The sequence below is a fragment of the Raphanus sativus genome, unplaced genomic scaffold (genome assembly GCF_000801105.2).
Source record: "Raphanus sativus cultivar WK10039 unplaced genomic scaffold, ASM80110v3 Scaffold0862, whole genome shotgun sequence".
Lineage (NCBI taxonomy): Eukaryota > Viridiplantae > Streptophyta > Magnoliopsida > Brassicales > Brassicaceae > Raphanus > Raphanus sativus.
In genome coordinates this window covers 1-16,566 of record NW_026616176.1, presented here as the reverse complement: position 1 = coordinate 16,566, position 16,566 = coordinate 1, and the positions used below count along the sequence as shown (strand labels likewise).

General features: G+C 36.9%; 6 protein-coding genes across 9 annotated transcripts; 3 read left to right on the top strand and 3 right to left on the bottom strand.

The window, feature by feature from the left end:
- The first annotated feature begins 698 nt into the window (after window positions 1-698).
- On the top strand, window positions 699-1,375 carry LOC108846267 (auxin-responsive protein SAUR76). The gene has a single exon (XM_018619491.2). The coding sequence runs from the start codon at window positions 799-801 to the stop codon at window positions 1,180-1,182; it is 384 nt and encodes a 127-aa protein (XP_018474993.1). The 5' UTR covers window positions 699-798; the 3' UTR covers window positions 1,183-1,375.
- Window positions 1,376-2,787: 1,412 nt separating this feature from the next.
- LOC130503213 (protein SMALL AUXIN UP-REGULATED RNA 12-like) lies at window positions 2,788-4,566 on the bottom strand. The gene is made up of 3 exons (XM_056997897.1): window positions 4,387-4,566; window positions 3,267-3,798; window positions 2,788-2,932 (listed from the first exon to the last, which is right to left on the bottom strand). Exons 2-3 carry the CDS (start codon window positions 3,715-3,717, stop codon window positions 2,901-2,903), a joined length of 483 nt encoding a protein of 160 aa, XP_056853877.1. The 5' UTR covers window positions 3,718-3,798; window positions 4,387-4,566; the 3' UTR covers window positions 2,788-2,900.
- Window positions 4,567-6,406: 1,840 nt separating this feature from the next.
- Window positions 6,407-7,478, top strand: LOC108836001 (uncharacterized). The gene has a single exon (XM_018609219.2). The coding sequence runs from the start codon at window positions 6,682-6,684 to the stop codon at window positions 7,267-7,269; it is 588 nt and encodes a 195-aa protein (XP_018464721.1). The 5' UTR covers window positions 6,407-6,681; the 3' UTR covers window positions 7,270-7,478.
- A 1,723-nt stretch (window positions 7,479-9,201) lies between these two features.
- LOC108836002 (pectinesterase inhibitor 3-like) lies at window positions 9,202-9,998 on the top strand. Its single transcript, XM_018609220.2, has one exon. It carries the CDS (start codon window positions 9,275-9,277, stop codon window positions 9,887-9,889), a length of 615 nt encoding a protein of 204 aa, XP_018464722.1. The 5' UTR covers window positions 9,202-9,274; the 3' UTR covers window positions 9,890-9,998.
- Window positions 9,999-10,847: 849 nt separating this feature from the next.
- Window positions 10,848-12,536, bottom strand: LOC108844173 (20 kDa chaperonin, chloroplastic). Of its 2 annotated transcripts, none has more exons than XM_018617387.2 (5): window positions 12,378-12,536; window positions 11,997-12,175; window positions 11,566-11,745; window positions 11,237-11,470; window positions 10,848-11,131 (listed from the first exon to the last, which is right to left on the bottom strand). In XM_018617387.2, the coding sequence occupies exons 2-5, from the start codon at window positions 12,171-12,173 to the stop codon at window positions 10,958-10,960; spliced, it is 765 nt and encodes a 254-aa protein (XP_018472889.1). In that variant the 5' UTR covers window positions 12,174-12,175; window positions 12,378-12,536; the 3' UTR covers window positions 10,848-10,957. The 2 variants fall into 2 exon arrangements, with proteins under 2 accessions (XP_018472889.1, XP_018472890.1); XM_018617388.2 differs by having other exon boundaries at window positions 11,997-12,178; window positions 12,378-12,521.
- Window positions 12,537-12,721: 185 nt separating this feature from the next.
- On the bottom strand, window positions 12,722-16,319 carry LOC108846202 (protein trichome birefringence-like 16). 3 transcript variants are annotated; one of them, XM_056997899.1, is made up of 7 exons: window positions 16,049-16,319; window positions 15,543-15,662; window positions 15,132-15,280; window positions 14,701-14,784; window positions 14,261-14,590; window positions 13,960-14,155; window positions 12,722-13,882 (listed from the first exon to the last, which is right to left on the bottom strand). In XM_056997899.1, the coding sequence occupies exons 3-7, from the start codon at window positions 15,277-15,279 to the stop codon at window positions 13,054-13,056; spliced, it is 1,587 nt and encodes a 528-aa protein (XP_056853879.1). In that variant the 5' UTR covers window position 15,280; window positions 15,543-15,662; window positions 16,049-16,319; the 3' UTR covers window positions 12,722-13,053. The 3 variants fall into 3 exon arrangements, with proteins under 3 accessions (XP_056853879.1, XP_018474930.1, XP_056853878.1); XM_018619428.2 differs by having other exon boundaries at window positions 15,543-15,623; XM_056997898.1 differs by having other exon boundaries at window positions 15,543-16,319.
- Window positions 16,320-16,566: the final 247 nt, after the last annotated feature.

Genomic DNA, 16,566 nt, shown 5'->3' with positions numbered 1-16,566 from the left:
TAAAAATCCCTAAAAATAATATCAATAAAATTATTTTGTTTAAGATAAATATGCATGTTGAGATAAATATGTTATTTTATCATTTAAATTTTATAATAAAAATAATAAATCTGTGAATTATGATTTTTTTTACTTTATAGAGAACTTTTGTCAGCATAAAATAGAATAATAATTAGAAACTGTTATTTGATTTATGAAACAACAAACATCTCTTAATGAGATGAGAGGAAGTATCTATGAGAGGAGAAAAAAAATTCAGGAATACAGAAAAAGAAACTAGAGGAAAGACGCGTTATTTTAATTTTTTAATTTTTGATTTTTTTTTCTTTTTTCAAAATAATAAATAATTTAAAATACTATTAAAAAAATATTATGCAGATATTAGTGATATAAAATCAAAAAAAAAATTTTGTCCAGATATTCTTATCCTCTCACGATTTTTAAGTCATTTAAAAATATATATATATTAGAAATAGAGAAATATTAAGAATGGACAATTATGTAATTTTATGTTTATATAAGTGTATTTTTCAAAAAATTGAAATGAGGGTGTAGTTTTCAAATTTTATTCTTATTGGAGTGTATATCTCCAAATTTTCCCTTCTGTAAATAAATATATTTATTTATTAGAAAAATAAATTAAATAATTATGAACCTACCCCTGTCAACTTAATATAAGAACACATTCTCCATTCTTTCTTGGACATCGACATCTCTCTCTCTCCTTCTCTATCCCTTTCGCCGGAAACTCACTCCGACGTACATTTCTGACTTCAGATTCTCAAAACCAAATTTGAAATGGCGAAAGGAGGTAACAAACTGATGAAGCTGAGATCAGTTTTGAAGAAGCTCAACTCGTTCAACACCAAGCCAAACCAGCCACCGGCTACGGCCAATCACGGTCGATCCTCCGCTTTGAGTGCATTTCCCTCAGAAGAACGTCACACTGTCTACGTCGGAAGTACACGGCGTCTGTACCACGTGAGCTCCGACGTAGTGAGCCATCCGCTCTTCCAGCAGCTAGCGGCTGTTGATGGTGCATGCGGCGGCGAGGACGGCTCGATCGCCGTGTCGTGCGAGGTTGTCTTGTTCGAACATTTGCTTTGGATGCTTGAGAACGCCGACGCTGACGAGTCGGGTCTGGAGTCGGTCCACGAACTCGCCGAGTTCTACTCCTGCTAAGTCGTACACGATAATTTAGGTGCTAAATATATGTAATTAATTATTTATGTTTGTATATTCTATACTTTTGTATACTTTACAGTCTTTTGTTGAAATCTATCTTTTCTTTTGAGTGATACAACAACCAATAAATAAATATTTCAATATGTAAACATTTCTTGCAATTTGTAATATAAAAATGTTTTTTTATTTACTGCAATTTGCAATGTCGACAAGACGTTGTAGCCCAATGGTTAGGACGGGTCCCCGCCTGCACCCAGGTAGGGGGTTCGATCCACGCCGGAGGGAACTACCTTGCAACGCTTTTGTCACCCACACGGATATGGGCCATGCTTTCGGCCCATTTGAAAAACTGGGAGGGGCGTCTATCCGTGGGCATTCCTTCCCCTTGGGGATTAGTCTGGGCCTTCTGGGCCTGGGATACCCCCAGGTTAAACAAAAAAAAAAAATTTGCAATGTCAATGCAGATTGGATTATACATATATACTCGTGGCTCATCCGGTCAATGAGTTGACCGGACTCTGCTGGCGCCTTGTGCGAACACCGAATAAGATCATTCTTTTTTTTTTTGTAAACCGGCTTAACAAGATCATTCTTTACAAAATTTAAACTCTAATCAAGAGGTTATATGTTTACAAAAGACGTAGTTCATCTAATTTACCTAGTAGATTGGCCTGTAGCCTGTAGGACTCTAAAATATTTTCCTTTATAATTAAGCTATAAATATATACATGCATGTACGTACATGTTGAACAAAAAAAAATACATGCATGTACATAAATAAAAAATACATAATAATACAACAATGTTATATACGTATATATTATTTAGTCTATAGTTTCTAGACTAATGTGCTAATATCTAGGTGGAATAGATTCATACAAAAGTCATGTAAGAAAATCATTTTTGTTCAGTAAAATACAAATTGAAGACTAATTTTCTAAAATTTAATTATTAAAGTATTGAATAATATAAAACTCGGCAAAAAACTAGCTATATAAAACATAACTGTACAAATTTTCCATGCAAGAGGTTATGTTTTATTAATCTTCTCACATTTCCATCACCAAATCCTTTCACATTTTACATATACAAACTCTATAAATTAATACTTGATGAATTAATAAACACTGTAAACTAATAAATTATTTCAGTTTTGAGTTGGATCGGTTAGAATCGGTAAAAATATTTTTTTTAGAAAATTGTAAATAAATATATAATTTATTAAAATTATTATTATGATTATTTTCTGTTCACAATAGAAGTCATCTCTATTTTTTTATCATTTCGGTATATTCTGATAGTATTTAGTAAAATTGTATCTAAAACACTTATATTTTATGAAACTTATTTTATATAAACCAAAATTATAATAAAATATTATAGAGTTGATTTTATAAAATTTAATTAATGTATATACGGTAAAATATTAAAATAAAATTTTATAAATTAATAAATATTATAGTCTCGACAATTAATAAAATATTATAATCTCGATATTATTAATTTATAAAAAAATTACTGTATGCTCTAGAAACTTAAATAGTCTCTGGAAAAAGAATGGAAAGGAAATGAAAACCAGGAAAGTACAATTACACCCCAAAGTAATTAATCATTCCTACGATTTCCATCAGTTTATGATAGACAAAACAAATGATAACAATAATCATTATAACAAAAGAAATGTTCTGAACAGTTTTTATCACTTAGATTTGTGTTTACTCTTCCATTGCTGCTACTGCATCTCCAGCTGCAAAAGATTACACAAAACCATTAGTGTTGGCATTTGGTTACTCCAGTTTATCAATGTCCCAAATAACCAATCTCTTGCTTGGTTTCATCAAACTATCTAGAAATGTATGTATTAATGCGGTTAACTAGATAAGAAGAGATATGATATATTAGTCTTAAAGCCTCAGGCCGGCCCATTCTAAACCTAGGAGATGCAAGCTCTGTTTTTATGGTTCAAACTCTGATTAAACCTATTGGCCTGACGGACACATGAGCTGGACCGGGTTAGATATGGGCTAGTTTGTGGGTTGGCATGGCCGGCCTGTGGATGTGCCTTTTAACCAAGAACTTACCGGAACCATCTTTAGCATTGTTCTCCATGCATTTAACCAAGAACTTGAAAGTCTCGACCTCACAAGGGATGGTGAGGGCACCGCTCTGATCAAACCCAAACTCTTCCTCTGCTTTTTCGAGCAACACCTTGAACAAAGAGTGGCCGAGGTAGCTTGTTGGTATGATAAACCTCCTTAGCTCCGGTCCAACATAAACCGCAAGATACCCTCTGGGAACATCAACCGGAGGCTCAGGGCTTTGGCAGTTTTCCTCATCCGAGTCACAGTTCTTGACAGCTAATAGCCTCTTGTTGATCGCCGGTGAAATCATTGCTGCCGCTTGCTTTCCAGCTGCCAGTGGTGGGACATCGGACTTGGGCCCGATCGTCACGGTTTGCCATTTCTGCAAAATCTCCTTAAGCCTTACTACTTGCCTGATTCCGGTTAACTTTGCCGCATTATTTTCATCCATCTGCCCTGCCTAGTAAGATGACTTGAAGCGTTTTCTTTAATGGCAGATCAAAATGTATCATAAGATCTTTATTCCTTGTAGCTGCATTTACAAATATAACTCAATTGTATCAAAATAAAAGAACAAAAACATTACTAATTCTGCATGAGACCTAGTTGCAGACAATAAACCCTTTAATCAGATTCACAGACTAGAGAATCAAGCGTGTACAAAGTGAATACATATTAACTAACCAAATCCTAAATCAATTTGAATCATTAGATTAAATCTTTCTTGTCAAAGAAAAGAGCGAAGTGAATATATTTGTCATCAACAAAAGCAGGGGAGCCACATTCAGACTGAAACAGAGTCCAAAGCAGAACCTTTTCAAAAGGAATGTTTTTTTTCTAAAATTCAACGCAAATCCCAAACATGAGTGCATGGACATGGAATCTACAACACGAAGTCCTAGAGGGAAGAACATTAGATCAACTCAAGATTATGATCTAAGTTTTTATACAGTTTCCAGCAAACTCAGCAGATCTATATAACGCACGTAGCTCATGGCAAAAAGCAAAAATAATCAAGACTAGATCAGGATCTATTAGATCCAAATTCCTCAGAAAATATAAATAAGTCAGATGAGAAATCATAACCCATCTAAATATATTTTACATGTGTTATGTTTACCTGAAGAGGAAAACGAATTGAATCACTCGTAGCTATGGACCCAATTTGGAACGCCATGCACAAAGGAAAAAAAAGGCTACCAAAGATTTGTATCTTTATTTTTCTTTTGTCGTTTTGTTCTTTTTTAGGTTCAGGTTTTTTCTGTTCGAAGCTCAAACGTCGATGTTTTCAAGTATTGAAACTAAAAAACCAAAAAGTGAAGAAAAAACCATAAATTAATAGAATCTAAAAAATTTGGTGGGGACAAAACGAATAGAGAAGCGAATTATGGGAGATCAGAAACTGGTGATTGGTGTTTTTTGGATTTATAGTTTTTTCATTTAATTGATTTTCTTCACCGCACAAAAGTTTTTGTTGGCTTTCCCGTCACTCTCGGCCTTTTCGGGTTCCTCTGTTATCGCACGTTCTCTACGCCGAAAGTTAGATTGTTTACATTAGTATCCTTGTTACTCTTAGTTAATCTTTCTGTTTATTTGATTTTTTTCTAGTTTTGTCATTTTACAATTACAATGCAAATTATACTTATTTTCATTGAAAAATTAATTGCAAACTGCATTAATTTTATAAATAATTTTATTTATCTCAAATATTATTTGTTAAAAATATATAATTAATAACAATTTATATATATTTCTGTAGTTTTTTTAATATGTGTGAAAAATGTCAAATAATACTCTCTCCGTTTCTAAAAGATCCACGTTCTAGAAAAAACTTTTGTTTCGAAAAAATATATTTTTGTGTTTTCAATACATTAATTAATGACAAATTGTACATTTCAAAAATATAACTGTATTTACTAAAATTTTATTGGTTACAATTTATGGAGAATAATTCATTAAAAAACAATGCATTTTATGTTTTTCTTAAAAGCGTAAAAAACTTAAAACATATATCTTCTAGAAACTGAGGGAGTACATTTAATTTTCGTAAAGAAAGTAATGAGTTTATGACTTGACTTTTATACACAGCATGTGATACATTTAGCTAAGGTTATGTAATCGTGTTTTCTAGTATCATACGACGAACGATATTTTGCGGTGCATTATATCTTATCACATATGCAGTGTTTCGATTCTTAAATATCTCATTATTGATTTTTAAGTAGGCATTTTAAATTTTATTGGAACTTAACCTAAAAATATAAGATTGTGTGTCAGATTGAATCGGTGATATCTTTCGTAAGAGCATGTGTACATTTTTTTATAAATGTATGCAATAAGTTTAGTTTAGGGTTGAAAGCACGTCAATGTATATTTTAGTATTATTTTTATTTATATTTTTGAAAAATAAATATATCTTGTATATGATAATATTGTTATACATTTTTGGTTCTGTAAATTTATTTTAGGGCAAATGGACTAAATCGATATAGATCTCATGGTCGATGATCAAGTTGACACATCTAATGGTCAATGATCAAGTTGACGTTCGTAAATGGTATCTTGTTCTTTAAATGCGTTCAGCTTAACCTCAGAAACAGAGGGTATTACACAGAATGAACAGAGCATGTGTATGCATTTGTCTTAGATTTCAGCAGTAGTCACGGTAAAAAAATACATTCAACAAGGCATTTTGTGTGTGTTTGGCATTGTTTTACACTTATTGATAAATCACAATGATATGGAGACTAAGAGAAATCATACAAGGACATCAGGACATGGAGTAATTTACATATTAATATTTAGTTAATATATATTAAAAATTAGAGATCGAATTAAATATTTTCCTACACTAATTTAGTATATCTTATATTTCTTTATAAAAAGAACTAGAAAATGAGTCACTGATTGATAATATCTAAGAAATGGAATTATATAAATATGGTGATGGGCGAACATCCCTTCACCAAGTATTATTGCATGCGTCGGACATGCACACAATCGTAAGCAGACAAAGAGAGCCGCCTAGTACTCTAAATAGATGAAAACAGCAATATGTATTTTACATCCTAAAATAAGTTGTATTCTGAGGTACAAACTCAACCATTTGTTATATGTTGTTTATATAATATATTAAATCTTTGGGGACCAACAAACCCATGGTAGAATAAGTATATGGCTGTCCGCATCTTCCTTCCACACAAAGCATCTTCCTTCTTGATCCTCAGCATCTACCAAATATTCACACTTCCACTTGACAATATCCAACGGCTTAGCGTTCCTCTCTATGTCCACACGACCCATCTGACGGTCCAAAGTGCATCTCTCTCTTCCCTCCTTTATATAAGCCACTGAAACCTACCACCTCTTTGCTTATTCAAAAGGCAATAATCGATAATCAAGAAAGGGAGAAAACATGGCAACTTTGGATTCTCCATTAGAGGCGTTGGCTTTCCAGTACGCTAGCTTCGGTGTTCTCGCCGTCGTCAACAACGTCTGGACATGGATAGCTGTCGTGACGGCTGCTGTCAGCTTCTGGAGGATGAAAGTCACTACCATCGGAGACAACGGTGATCATGGATGTAGCTTGTTGGAGGACGTAACCACCTCGAAAGCTGAACAAGAAGCCGATCATCAAGAACCGCAAGAAATGGCGGATCCGGTGGAGGAAGCGGCAGCGCCTCCAGCGAACGAAACGAAGGTTTGGGAGCCGTTGATGTGCGATGACGGGGTGACGAAAGGGAAGCTGACGATGTGCTACGAGGTGGACGTTGACGGAGGGAGGTATGTTGATACAGAGGAAGAGTTAACGGCCGTTAACTACTACGGAGGTGGGTTTGGTAATAGCGGAGAGTGGTGGGAGAGATGGGAGAGAGTTGTGAGGATGAGAAACGGTGATGACGAGTGGTACCGTTACGTGGACTTGACGGTGATAAACGGAAGTGTCGTGAGGTTATGGGATGACAAACGTAACCCCCTTAACAGAAGCAGGTGTCTAGGCTAGAGGATATTCCTAATTTGGAAAATAAAATCCTTTAAACCTTTGGTTGGTTTAAAGTGTATTTTTGGTCGATTATGATCATAATTTGTACATAATTTTCCGCCACGAGACCAGGAATACTCGAGATATAGAAAAGAAAATCAAATATTAAATGTTGATTCCTCAGTGTTTTTATTTTTGCTAAAATGCTTCCGTAGTGCTGTTACTTGTTACTCGAGCGCTTGTTATGCCCACAAAAACTTGACTACACACATATACTCATATAAGCTGGCCCATTCAGAACTTGATCGCATGGGTTTGTTCCTATTTGGTTTGTTGCAGCCATGGCCGATTATAGTGATATGTAAAAGAAACATTGGCCAAGTCCCCAAATCTTTTTTGAGGAAATATATATAGTCTCTTAAATTACAAAGGGAAAAGTATTTTATTAAATTTTCATTGAATTGTCTGTATTTCTCAAATCTCAAAATGAATAATTGGGAAGCTAGATTAAATGGGCATATTTTTTTTTATAACAGCAAATGGGCATATATTTATTTTGAAGTTTTTGCAGCAGAAAAGGATAAAGCTATTATAAAGCGTAGCTTTCATTTTTAGCTGAAGTACTGCAGGTAAATCCAACTTACTTGCCATTACTTTGAAGATAAACTACATCATATAAACTTACAACTTATAAAATAAACTAACTACATTGTAATGACACAAAATGGAAATTGATGTTATATTTATTAATAAAATGTTGTGGAATTTCAATATTCATACATTTTGAAAAAAAAACATTTATATTGAATGAAATGATCATGAGATTTCACATAAAAATAAGTAAACAAAATCTAAAGAGGAAAATTCTTCTGCAATTAGGAATGAATAGAATAAATTTGTCCTTTTTGGTAAAAAAAAATTGTCCTTTTTCATACTCATTAATTATATACCATTTATCTTTGTTCCATCAGTTCCGTTTCATGTTTACTATCTAGAGCGGTAGAGCCATTGACTCATCAGAACACACCTCAACTGACAACTTATAACCAGTAAGAACTTAGAATATTATCCGTACAACTTGGCTACTACACATTGTGTTGAGAGATGTCCGGTGGTAGCAACCATGGAACTCATCGTGACGCACAAGATCAAACATGCTACCATGACTAAAAATATGCATTCACACATTGATATTGATGTATAAATAATGGATCTCTAAAAACCAAACATATGAAGATTGGACATTTTCTGTTAAGTGGTCATTCTTGTTCAACTGTGTATCTTCACCTTTTTCTTTTGTTGGGCTTCACAACACAATATTTGAATTACTAGAGACAACTTCAGTTCGGTATTGTTTTATTACCAATTGGATGTCGATAGTTAAAGAAGCTGTTTGCTATGATGCTATCAAACTCATTTTCAGAATTGTATGAGTTTGAATTGACCTGTACTAAGTTTAATTCGTTTTAAAATTGTACATAAATATAAAATTCATCCTGAAATGATACTAGTGTCGAGCAAAATAACTTGCAGATAAAGATTGTCTCTGAAACCACTTTTGTCAACTCATAACAAATGTAGGTCCGATCTTCTGAAACCTCTTTAAATATAATTGGCCTCTAGTGACCAGTCGGCCAATAATTCCACAACTTTTGATCTTTTCGTATCGTTATACATATATATTAGATCATAAAATATTAAAATCCATTCACATGTTACATGAACTGGACTGGACAGTCTTTCGTTTGTCGCTAGACTCTCTGTATGTCCTGTAATTTGCGGTGCATTTATTTTTCCAGATTTTGTCCATAATCAAGAGGTACTGTATTCACCATGCTACCCTTATATAATGCACGTATACACGTACAAAAATGAAATATCCGAGGGTAACTAAGTAATAACCCATAAATAATGTTTAAAGGACCTACGTACTTTAAATTCTTACCAACCAATCACAACTCTCCTGTTTCATATACAGAGATAACTCTGATCTCGTCTCTCTGTCCAGTTTAAACCGAGTGAAACAATGGCTCCTCCGCAGAAGCTCGTTCTTGCCGCCATTCTCTCCGCCTTCATTTTCGCCACCACCACCACCGGAGATGGTTCTAATAATGCTGCGGAAGATATTGTACATTCCTCCTGCGTTCACGCGAGCTATCCATCGCTATGCATCCGTACGCTCTCTACTTACTCCGGTCCGACCATCACAAACCGTCGCGAGCTAGCTCAAGCCGCCGTCAAAGTAAGCCTCTCACACGCTGAAGCAGCCGCGAAAAAACTCGCGGCGGTGAGAGAAACCGTGGGGAAGAAACGGGAGAAAGCGGCGGTTGTGGACTGCGTTGAGATGATTGGAGACTCGGTGGACGAGCTGAGCCGCACGCTAAGCGCTTTGAAGCGTCTCCGTGTTTCGGGTGGTTCGGTGAACGAGTTCAGGTGGCAGATGAGCAACGCGCAGACGTGGGCGAGTGCTGCTTTGACGGATGACGACACGTGTCTCGATGGGTTTCAAGGGATCGACGGTGAGGTCAAGTCGGAGGTGAAGGAGTGGATGACGAAAGTGGCGAGGGTCACGAGCAACGCGCTTTACATGATCAACCAACTAGATGATAAACGTGGCAAGCCCCACGTCGTACGTCCTTGATGTTAATGTACTTTTGTCCTAATGGACTGTTGTGATTTTGTTAATTTTTATTCGCGTGTGTTTAATTGCAAGTTATCTACAATATAAAAGGAAAGAGTTTTTGAAATTATATTGTCATTTTTAGTAGTTCTGGTAGTGGTACATTAATTACGTGGTTCTGTTAGGATTTTTTTTGGTAAAAGTTCTGTTAGGATTTGATAGCATGTGATTGTGTCTTCACATGAAACTGGAAATAGGAATTATAAAAGACTGATAAACTTTTAAACGAAAAATCAAATAAAGATTTTGTGGGTGATAGACGATTTAATATAGATTCAAATAGTTTGGGGATTGGAATTTTTTTACAACTTTGGAGTTTTATGCATATACAAAAAAAGAAAAAAGAATTCATATACAATAATGGGCCATAAGAAGAAAAATGGGCTTACGTACGTCAAAGGATTGACAAATTGTATACTTGTCGTCTCCAAACTTCGGCCTCGATACTGATTCCAGAGACAGCTTGCTTGGTGGAGCTAGTGTTTGAGGCAAGGCTTTGTGCCTGACACGTTGTTCTCGAGCGGGTACGACTCCCACAAAGATCTCCAGAACCTGCTTTCAAACTATGGAGGAGCCACAAATGTACAGAGATGTCTACTTCAGCTGCAAGAACACAATCTCTTGGTATCCCCGATATGCCCTCCATTTCAAACGATGTAGCTGGAGTTGTTGGTGGCGGATTATGGCCAATCTTCGAACTTATACAAAGGTTACGGACAGAGGTTATGATGAGCTGAGGCATGATCCAGCACGCATGTTTGGATCCAAGGATAGCTTGAATACGTCGATCATGAAAACGACACCCTTCTTGTTGGTGATGATGATCCGTGGGAGCAAGTAGAGAGAGCTATCACATTCAGTATAAGACCATTTCAAAGTTCCATTCCTTTTTCATAACATAAGCAACTTGGTATAGAAAGATTCAAACTCAAAAGTCTTTATTTCAGATTATGATCTTTGCCGTCTATGAAAAATTTCCACAATTGGGATACAAATTTTGCAGAGGTTTACAAAGAAAGATATAATAAACTAAGAAAGGATAGCCATCACATCTGAAGCTCTCAGGGCAATGTAGTTTGAACCATCCTTGCCCTTGAAGTCGTTTCCAGCATACTTGGAGTAGAGAACTGTGCTTCCAGTCGATATCGATAGTGGCTGAACCTTACCTTCCTCATCTAGAGTACCTGGTCCAACTGCTATCACCTGCCAATTGAACACAGAGAGGAGACTATGAATACTTGGCACTTGTGCATGAGCTAAATAAAGACAAGGTCTTGGGACAGATAATGATATCAAGTATGTACTTACCGTGCCGATAGAAGGCTTCTCTTTGGTAGTCTCGGTAAGCAACAACCCTCCAGCTGTTTTCTCCTCCGCCTCAGCAACCTTAATGAAGACACGGTCATTCAAGGGCTTGAGATCCTTGATGTCCTCTGTCTCAAGAAGACCAACAATGTCATCTTCCTTGAGAATGAGATGCTTCACATCGTTGAACTCCACCTCAGTGCCTGCGTACTTGGAGTAAATGATTTGTGCTCCAGTCTGCACCAGGAAGAAAAGGCGGCATTTCAGATATATATTTATCAGCATAAAGCGAAGCAAACGAAGAAGATAGATGGCTTTGAGGTTTTTCGTACAGGGATAGTGATATTGATTTTGGTCTTCCCAATAGTTCTTCCTTCACCTACAGCAATGACTTCACCTCCTTGAGGCTTTGATTGAGCTGTGGATGGAAGTAAGATACCTCCCATAGTCTTTTCCTCTGCCTCCTTGATCTTCACCAAAACTCTATCTCCCAGTGGCTTAATTGAAGTATACTGTAAAACAAGACAAGAAACAAAACAAAACTTTATAATTCATAACTAAAGGAGAAGGAACATATCAAAACATCTAACAAGGAGCCGTTAAGTTAAGGCAATCTAAAGCTAAGCTTTTTTCAGATGTCATGAGGCAGAGCTATACAAAACAGTAATCCAAGATTCAGACAAGTTCCACATGTTCACTCACATCCACACCAAACTAAGAAACAAGCACGAATCAAAAGCAATGAAAGGAGTTAAGTAAGTACCTTAGGAGCAACGACAGAAGCAGCCCTGACAACCAAAGAACGGAACTGGCTCTGCTTAAGGGTCCCTGGTTTCAAAGTTCCAAACTTGATGGCACTCGAAGCTCTGAGACCATCCAGTGAGGCAAAGCTCCTGGCCGATACAGTCACTGGTGATGATGTAAGTTGTGTCGCCGCCATTTCTGCTATCAGTCAAAACACATTCATAAAAACTCTCAGTTAGTTAGATTCCACCAAGATTTTCCCAGAGCTCCGCAAAACTCAATCACTATTGAGAGAAACCCATTAGTTTCTCCGCCCAAAGTTTAGACCTTTTAGTTCAATTCTCGTTGTGAACCGCAAAAAGACAGTGGAGAGTGTGTCGGCAAGTAAAGAGATTCATACCTTACGGATAAGAGAAAGAGGATTTGCTGGTTTGGAGGATAAAACCCTAAAGAATTGCACTAGAGATAGACTAGTAAACACACACACGACTGTCCCTTTTTATTGTAGGAGAACTCTATCTAGAACGCTCTACCGGGTGGGTTATACAGGTCGGGTCGGGTCGTTACCTAATCATCTTAGCTAACACACTTTCTATATGTTTTCTTTCGTCACGCAACATATTCTACTGTCGTTGTTGCTCGTGTATAAATGTCACAGTAATCCGTATGAGAAAAAACAATTCTCTTTTTTGTAACACAAGTACAAACCATTAGTTTATGTACAAAGTACAAACAATTATTGACAATGATGAACCAAAAGTCTAAAGTAGTAAAGGAACCATAGTTTATGTACAAAGTACAAACCGGAATTAACTAAAAAGCTTAACCAATCTATTTCTTCACTAAAATAAAAACAGTTGTGCCGTTAAAAACTTGAGCCTGGAGCGTCCTTGATCATATGTTCAAACTCCAAAGTTGTGTGTTAAGGTTCTGTTCTGTAAATATAACTGTACCAGAATAAATACTATAACTTACATCTTAGGCCTATAGTACCTCCTCAATGTTGTATCAAAAGGCTCAAACCCCTTTCTCTGCTGATGCAAAAAAAAAAACATGCAACTCCAAAAAAAAAAACTTTATATCATTGCGAAAAGGATCTCATTCCAAGTATCAGGAACTCCAGGCAAGCACCAATGTAGACAATCCTGAACTCCTCTCTTAGCCGAGATACTAAACCTCGATATGTGACCTTCGTCCCTAACACGAGACAACGCCGTCACGTCCAAAAGCTTAACCCCCGTGCCTTTCACCGCATGCCCCGCGCTGTAATCGCTCGACTCCTCTTGCAAAACCTCTTTCCCGATAGACATCGGCGTCGTGTTATCACAGCTCCCTCCCGTGTTCCATTCCCCTCCCACAAAATGTCTCGGCGAAAGGCTTCTGTAGAAGGCCTTGAGACCAGGGTGGTTAAGTAGCTGCGAGCTGACCCAACTCACAGTGCTGTGGATCGTGAAGTTCTTGGCGTCGCCGAGAGCTGCTAGCTTCCTGTTAGCGTTGGGAGCGCCGTTTACATGCATCACCCATCTGTTGCCGTTGAGCTTCCCTCTGTTCCAGTGGTGACCCGTGTTCATCACCAAGACGTTGATCTTGTGAAGGTAATTGCGTAAGAACGCTGGTGGGCGATCTAGATGCATGGCGTGTTCGGTCAAAGGGTTGGAGATGTTGATCGGTTCTATGTCGCAGAGGGTTGATGACCAGTGGTATAGGACCGTCGTGTTGGTTTGTGTGAATCTGTAGGCCCAGCCACCAGGACGAGCTCGACCTCGGGGAGTTCTGAACCCGAACTCTCGTCCCACGTTGAGGACATGTAGCCTCTTTTTGCCTCCTGTGATCATGCACATCATGGATTGGAACTGCTGTCTTCCCAACGAGTCTCCAACAAAGGCTAGGGTCTTGTCCTGCATCCTGAGAGGGCATTTGAGAATGTAGTGACTTGATGGGAACACTTATAGATTTTACCACAGAATGTTTTTTATATTTACCTTCTCAAGAACTTGGAACCCTCAAAGCCTTCCATGGAGCAATCTTTAGGTTGCCATCTTAACCTTTCAAAGGCAAAGTCTTTACGTTTCATCAACCTGCACGCCCACATAGAAGCAAGCCATTGTTTGCAACGAGATCCTGAATACAAAGGACGGTGTTTATCCACAACCCATTTCCCTTTCGCGTAATTGCAAGCTGTTGTGTTTCATAATTGAGATGCAAACAGATTAGTCATGTTCAGTTTCAGAATAATGAACACTCCTATATACTTCGACACTGTCATAACACGACTCTCTCTACCTTTAATATCTTTCTTGGCTTCGTCTGTTGCAAGAGTTTTCTTCTCTTGATCTTGAGTAGTCTTTTCAATATGTGTTGTCTTTGCTTCGGCCTCACCAACAGAAACCTCTTGTTTCACCTTTTTTAGTTTACTTTCTTCACTAGTAGTTGGTGGTGTCTTCTGATGTTTTGGCTCACTTACAATAACTTCTTGTTCCACTTGTTCCAGGTTCTTTTCTTCAACAGGTGGTGTCTTACCTTGATTCGTCTCACTTACACTAACTTCTTCCACTTGTTTCTCTTTTTCTTCTTCTGTATCTTTATTATCAGTATGGTCCTCTTTGCTTTGCTCTGTAATAGAAAAGCAGGGAGAGGGAATAAAGAGAGGCCAAGCTTAGTAAAATCACAGAGTTTTAAGGAAAAACAAAAAATTTTGAGCAGATCACATGATTGAACATTACCTTTGTTTACAAACGGGGTAGCTGATGAGTAGCTGTCTTTAGTTTCAGTATTCTGCGCCGTAGATATTCTCTCAACCTTTTCTTCTGCAATTGACAAAGAACTCGGTCATATATACATTTATATGAGTTCTAGTTTCTCCTGTTTAACCCCATGATCTAACTGTACTATTAGTTTCAAGAACATCTACAATAGAGTTTATGAAACAAAAGAAACTAGAAGTGAAAAAAAAATATTAACACTTTTGGCCAAAGAAATTTTTTAGACTGATGAAACATTTTTTCTTTTTTTGAACACCAGACTGATGAAACATAAACAGGAGAAACTAGAAACTCAAACATTTTAGTGTCATGCAGTTTTTTCAGAATCAGTCAGAGGCATACTCAACAGTATGTGCTAGAAAGAGAGTTTTAGCGGTCATAGTTAAACAAACCTGTATCCAGCTTTAGAAAATGACGTTGAGGTGGAAGAAAGGCGGTTGGTGTACTATCCCATGTCCATATGCCGACGGTTGCACAAACAAGCACAACAAGGACGACGGAGATATCCCTAGCCCTCGCTTTGAGAGCTCCTCTTTTCATCCTAAACAAATTCCAAAAGAATGAGCTGTAAAAAAATTCATTCATTCCGTCACACTTAATAAGAGATCATCACAACAACAAAGATGATAAAAAAAGAAAAAAAACTACGGGTGCAGTCTTCGATTCTACTAAACAATAAAAACCACCTTACCCCCATCAAATACTTGTCTTCTCAACATAGTATGTTCAGTTGCATACACATGTTACATGCAGCCACAGATAAATTAAAAAAAAAAATCTACAATCAACTAGGAGATATCTACCTATTTCTATGGAGAGGGTCATGCTTCTCGGGCGATCAAGCCATATATGTCCAGCCAGGTAGCTCGATGTTCAGTGTGATCCTTTCAGAACAGTTAAGATATCTCTTTACGAGTAGATTCCTAGCCAAAGCATATAAGATAATTGATGTTTTGCAAATAGGACAAAACATCATTTTACACACTGATCCTACCACAAGAGACACCAAAATTGAGTAATCATATACACAATTAGCTAAATTAGTATTCCACACCCACCAAATCACTGTTCCACCCAAAATAAAACTGGTAAAGAAAACACGCATTAATTGATTCAGTAAAAGTTATATTACAGAAGGGGAAAGGTTTGATCTACCAATCTCTCCCCAGTATTACTAATTAAGGAAACTTTCATATTTGTGCTATCATCCAAAAAGGAGATAGTTTTATGAGAGATGAAACAAGTGGATCAGATCAAAACGACGAAGCGATGAGGAGCATAAACTATATAATAAGATCGATAAAAATACCTGGAATCCCTGAGATTAACAGATCAACGAAAAAAAAATCTCGTTAAAAAGCAATTCGGAAAAGAACCGGTTTTTGGAAGAAAGTGAATCAATGGTTCTAGTGTTTTTAACACTCTCTCTACGTGGCTCGCTTGACGTTGGCGATGTTGGAGTCCGATTCACCGGAGAAGCCGTAGAGAGTGACAGAGAGAGAGAGAGGCGTGTGTTCAAAGGAAACTACGTCGGATAAATCGAATATCAAATTCAAATACTAGAGAGAAACAAAGCTTTCAACTTTGGTTATATAATAAACCATAATAATGACGTGTCGTTCGTGGAATCGTATTTTAATGACTAAACGAAACTCTCTACTTTGTTCTGTAATTGCTTGGGAACCTTGTTTTTGTCAAATCCAACATCCATGTGTCATATGATTAAATTGTTTTGATTGGTTCGTTCATATTTCACAAACCACTTCATTACTCACTTGGTTGAATTTTATAGTATTAGTCTCTGGATGGGATAATCATCTAGTTTCA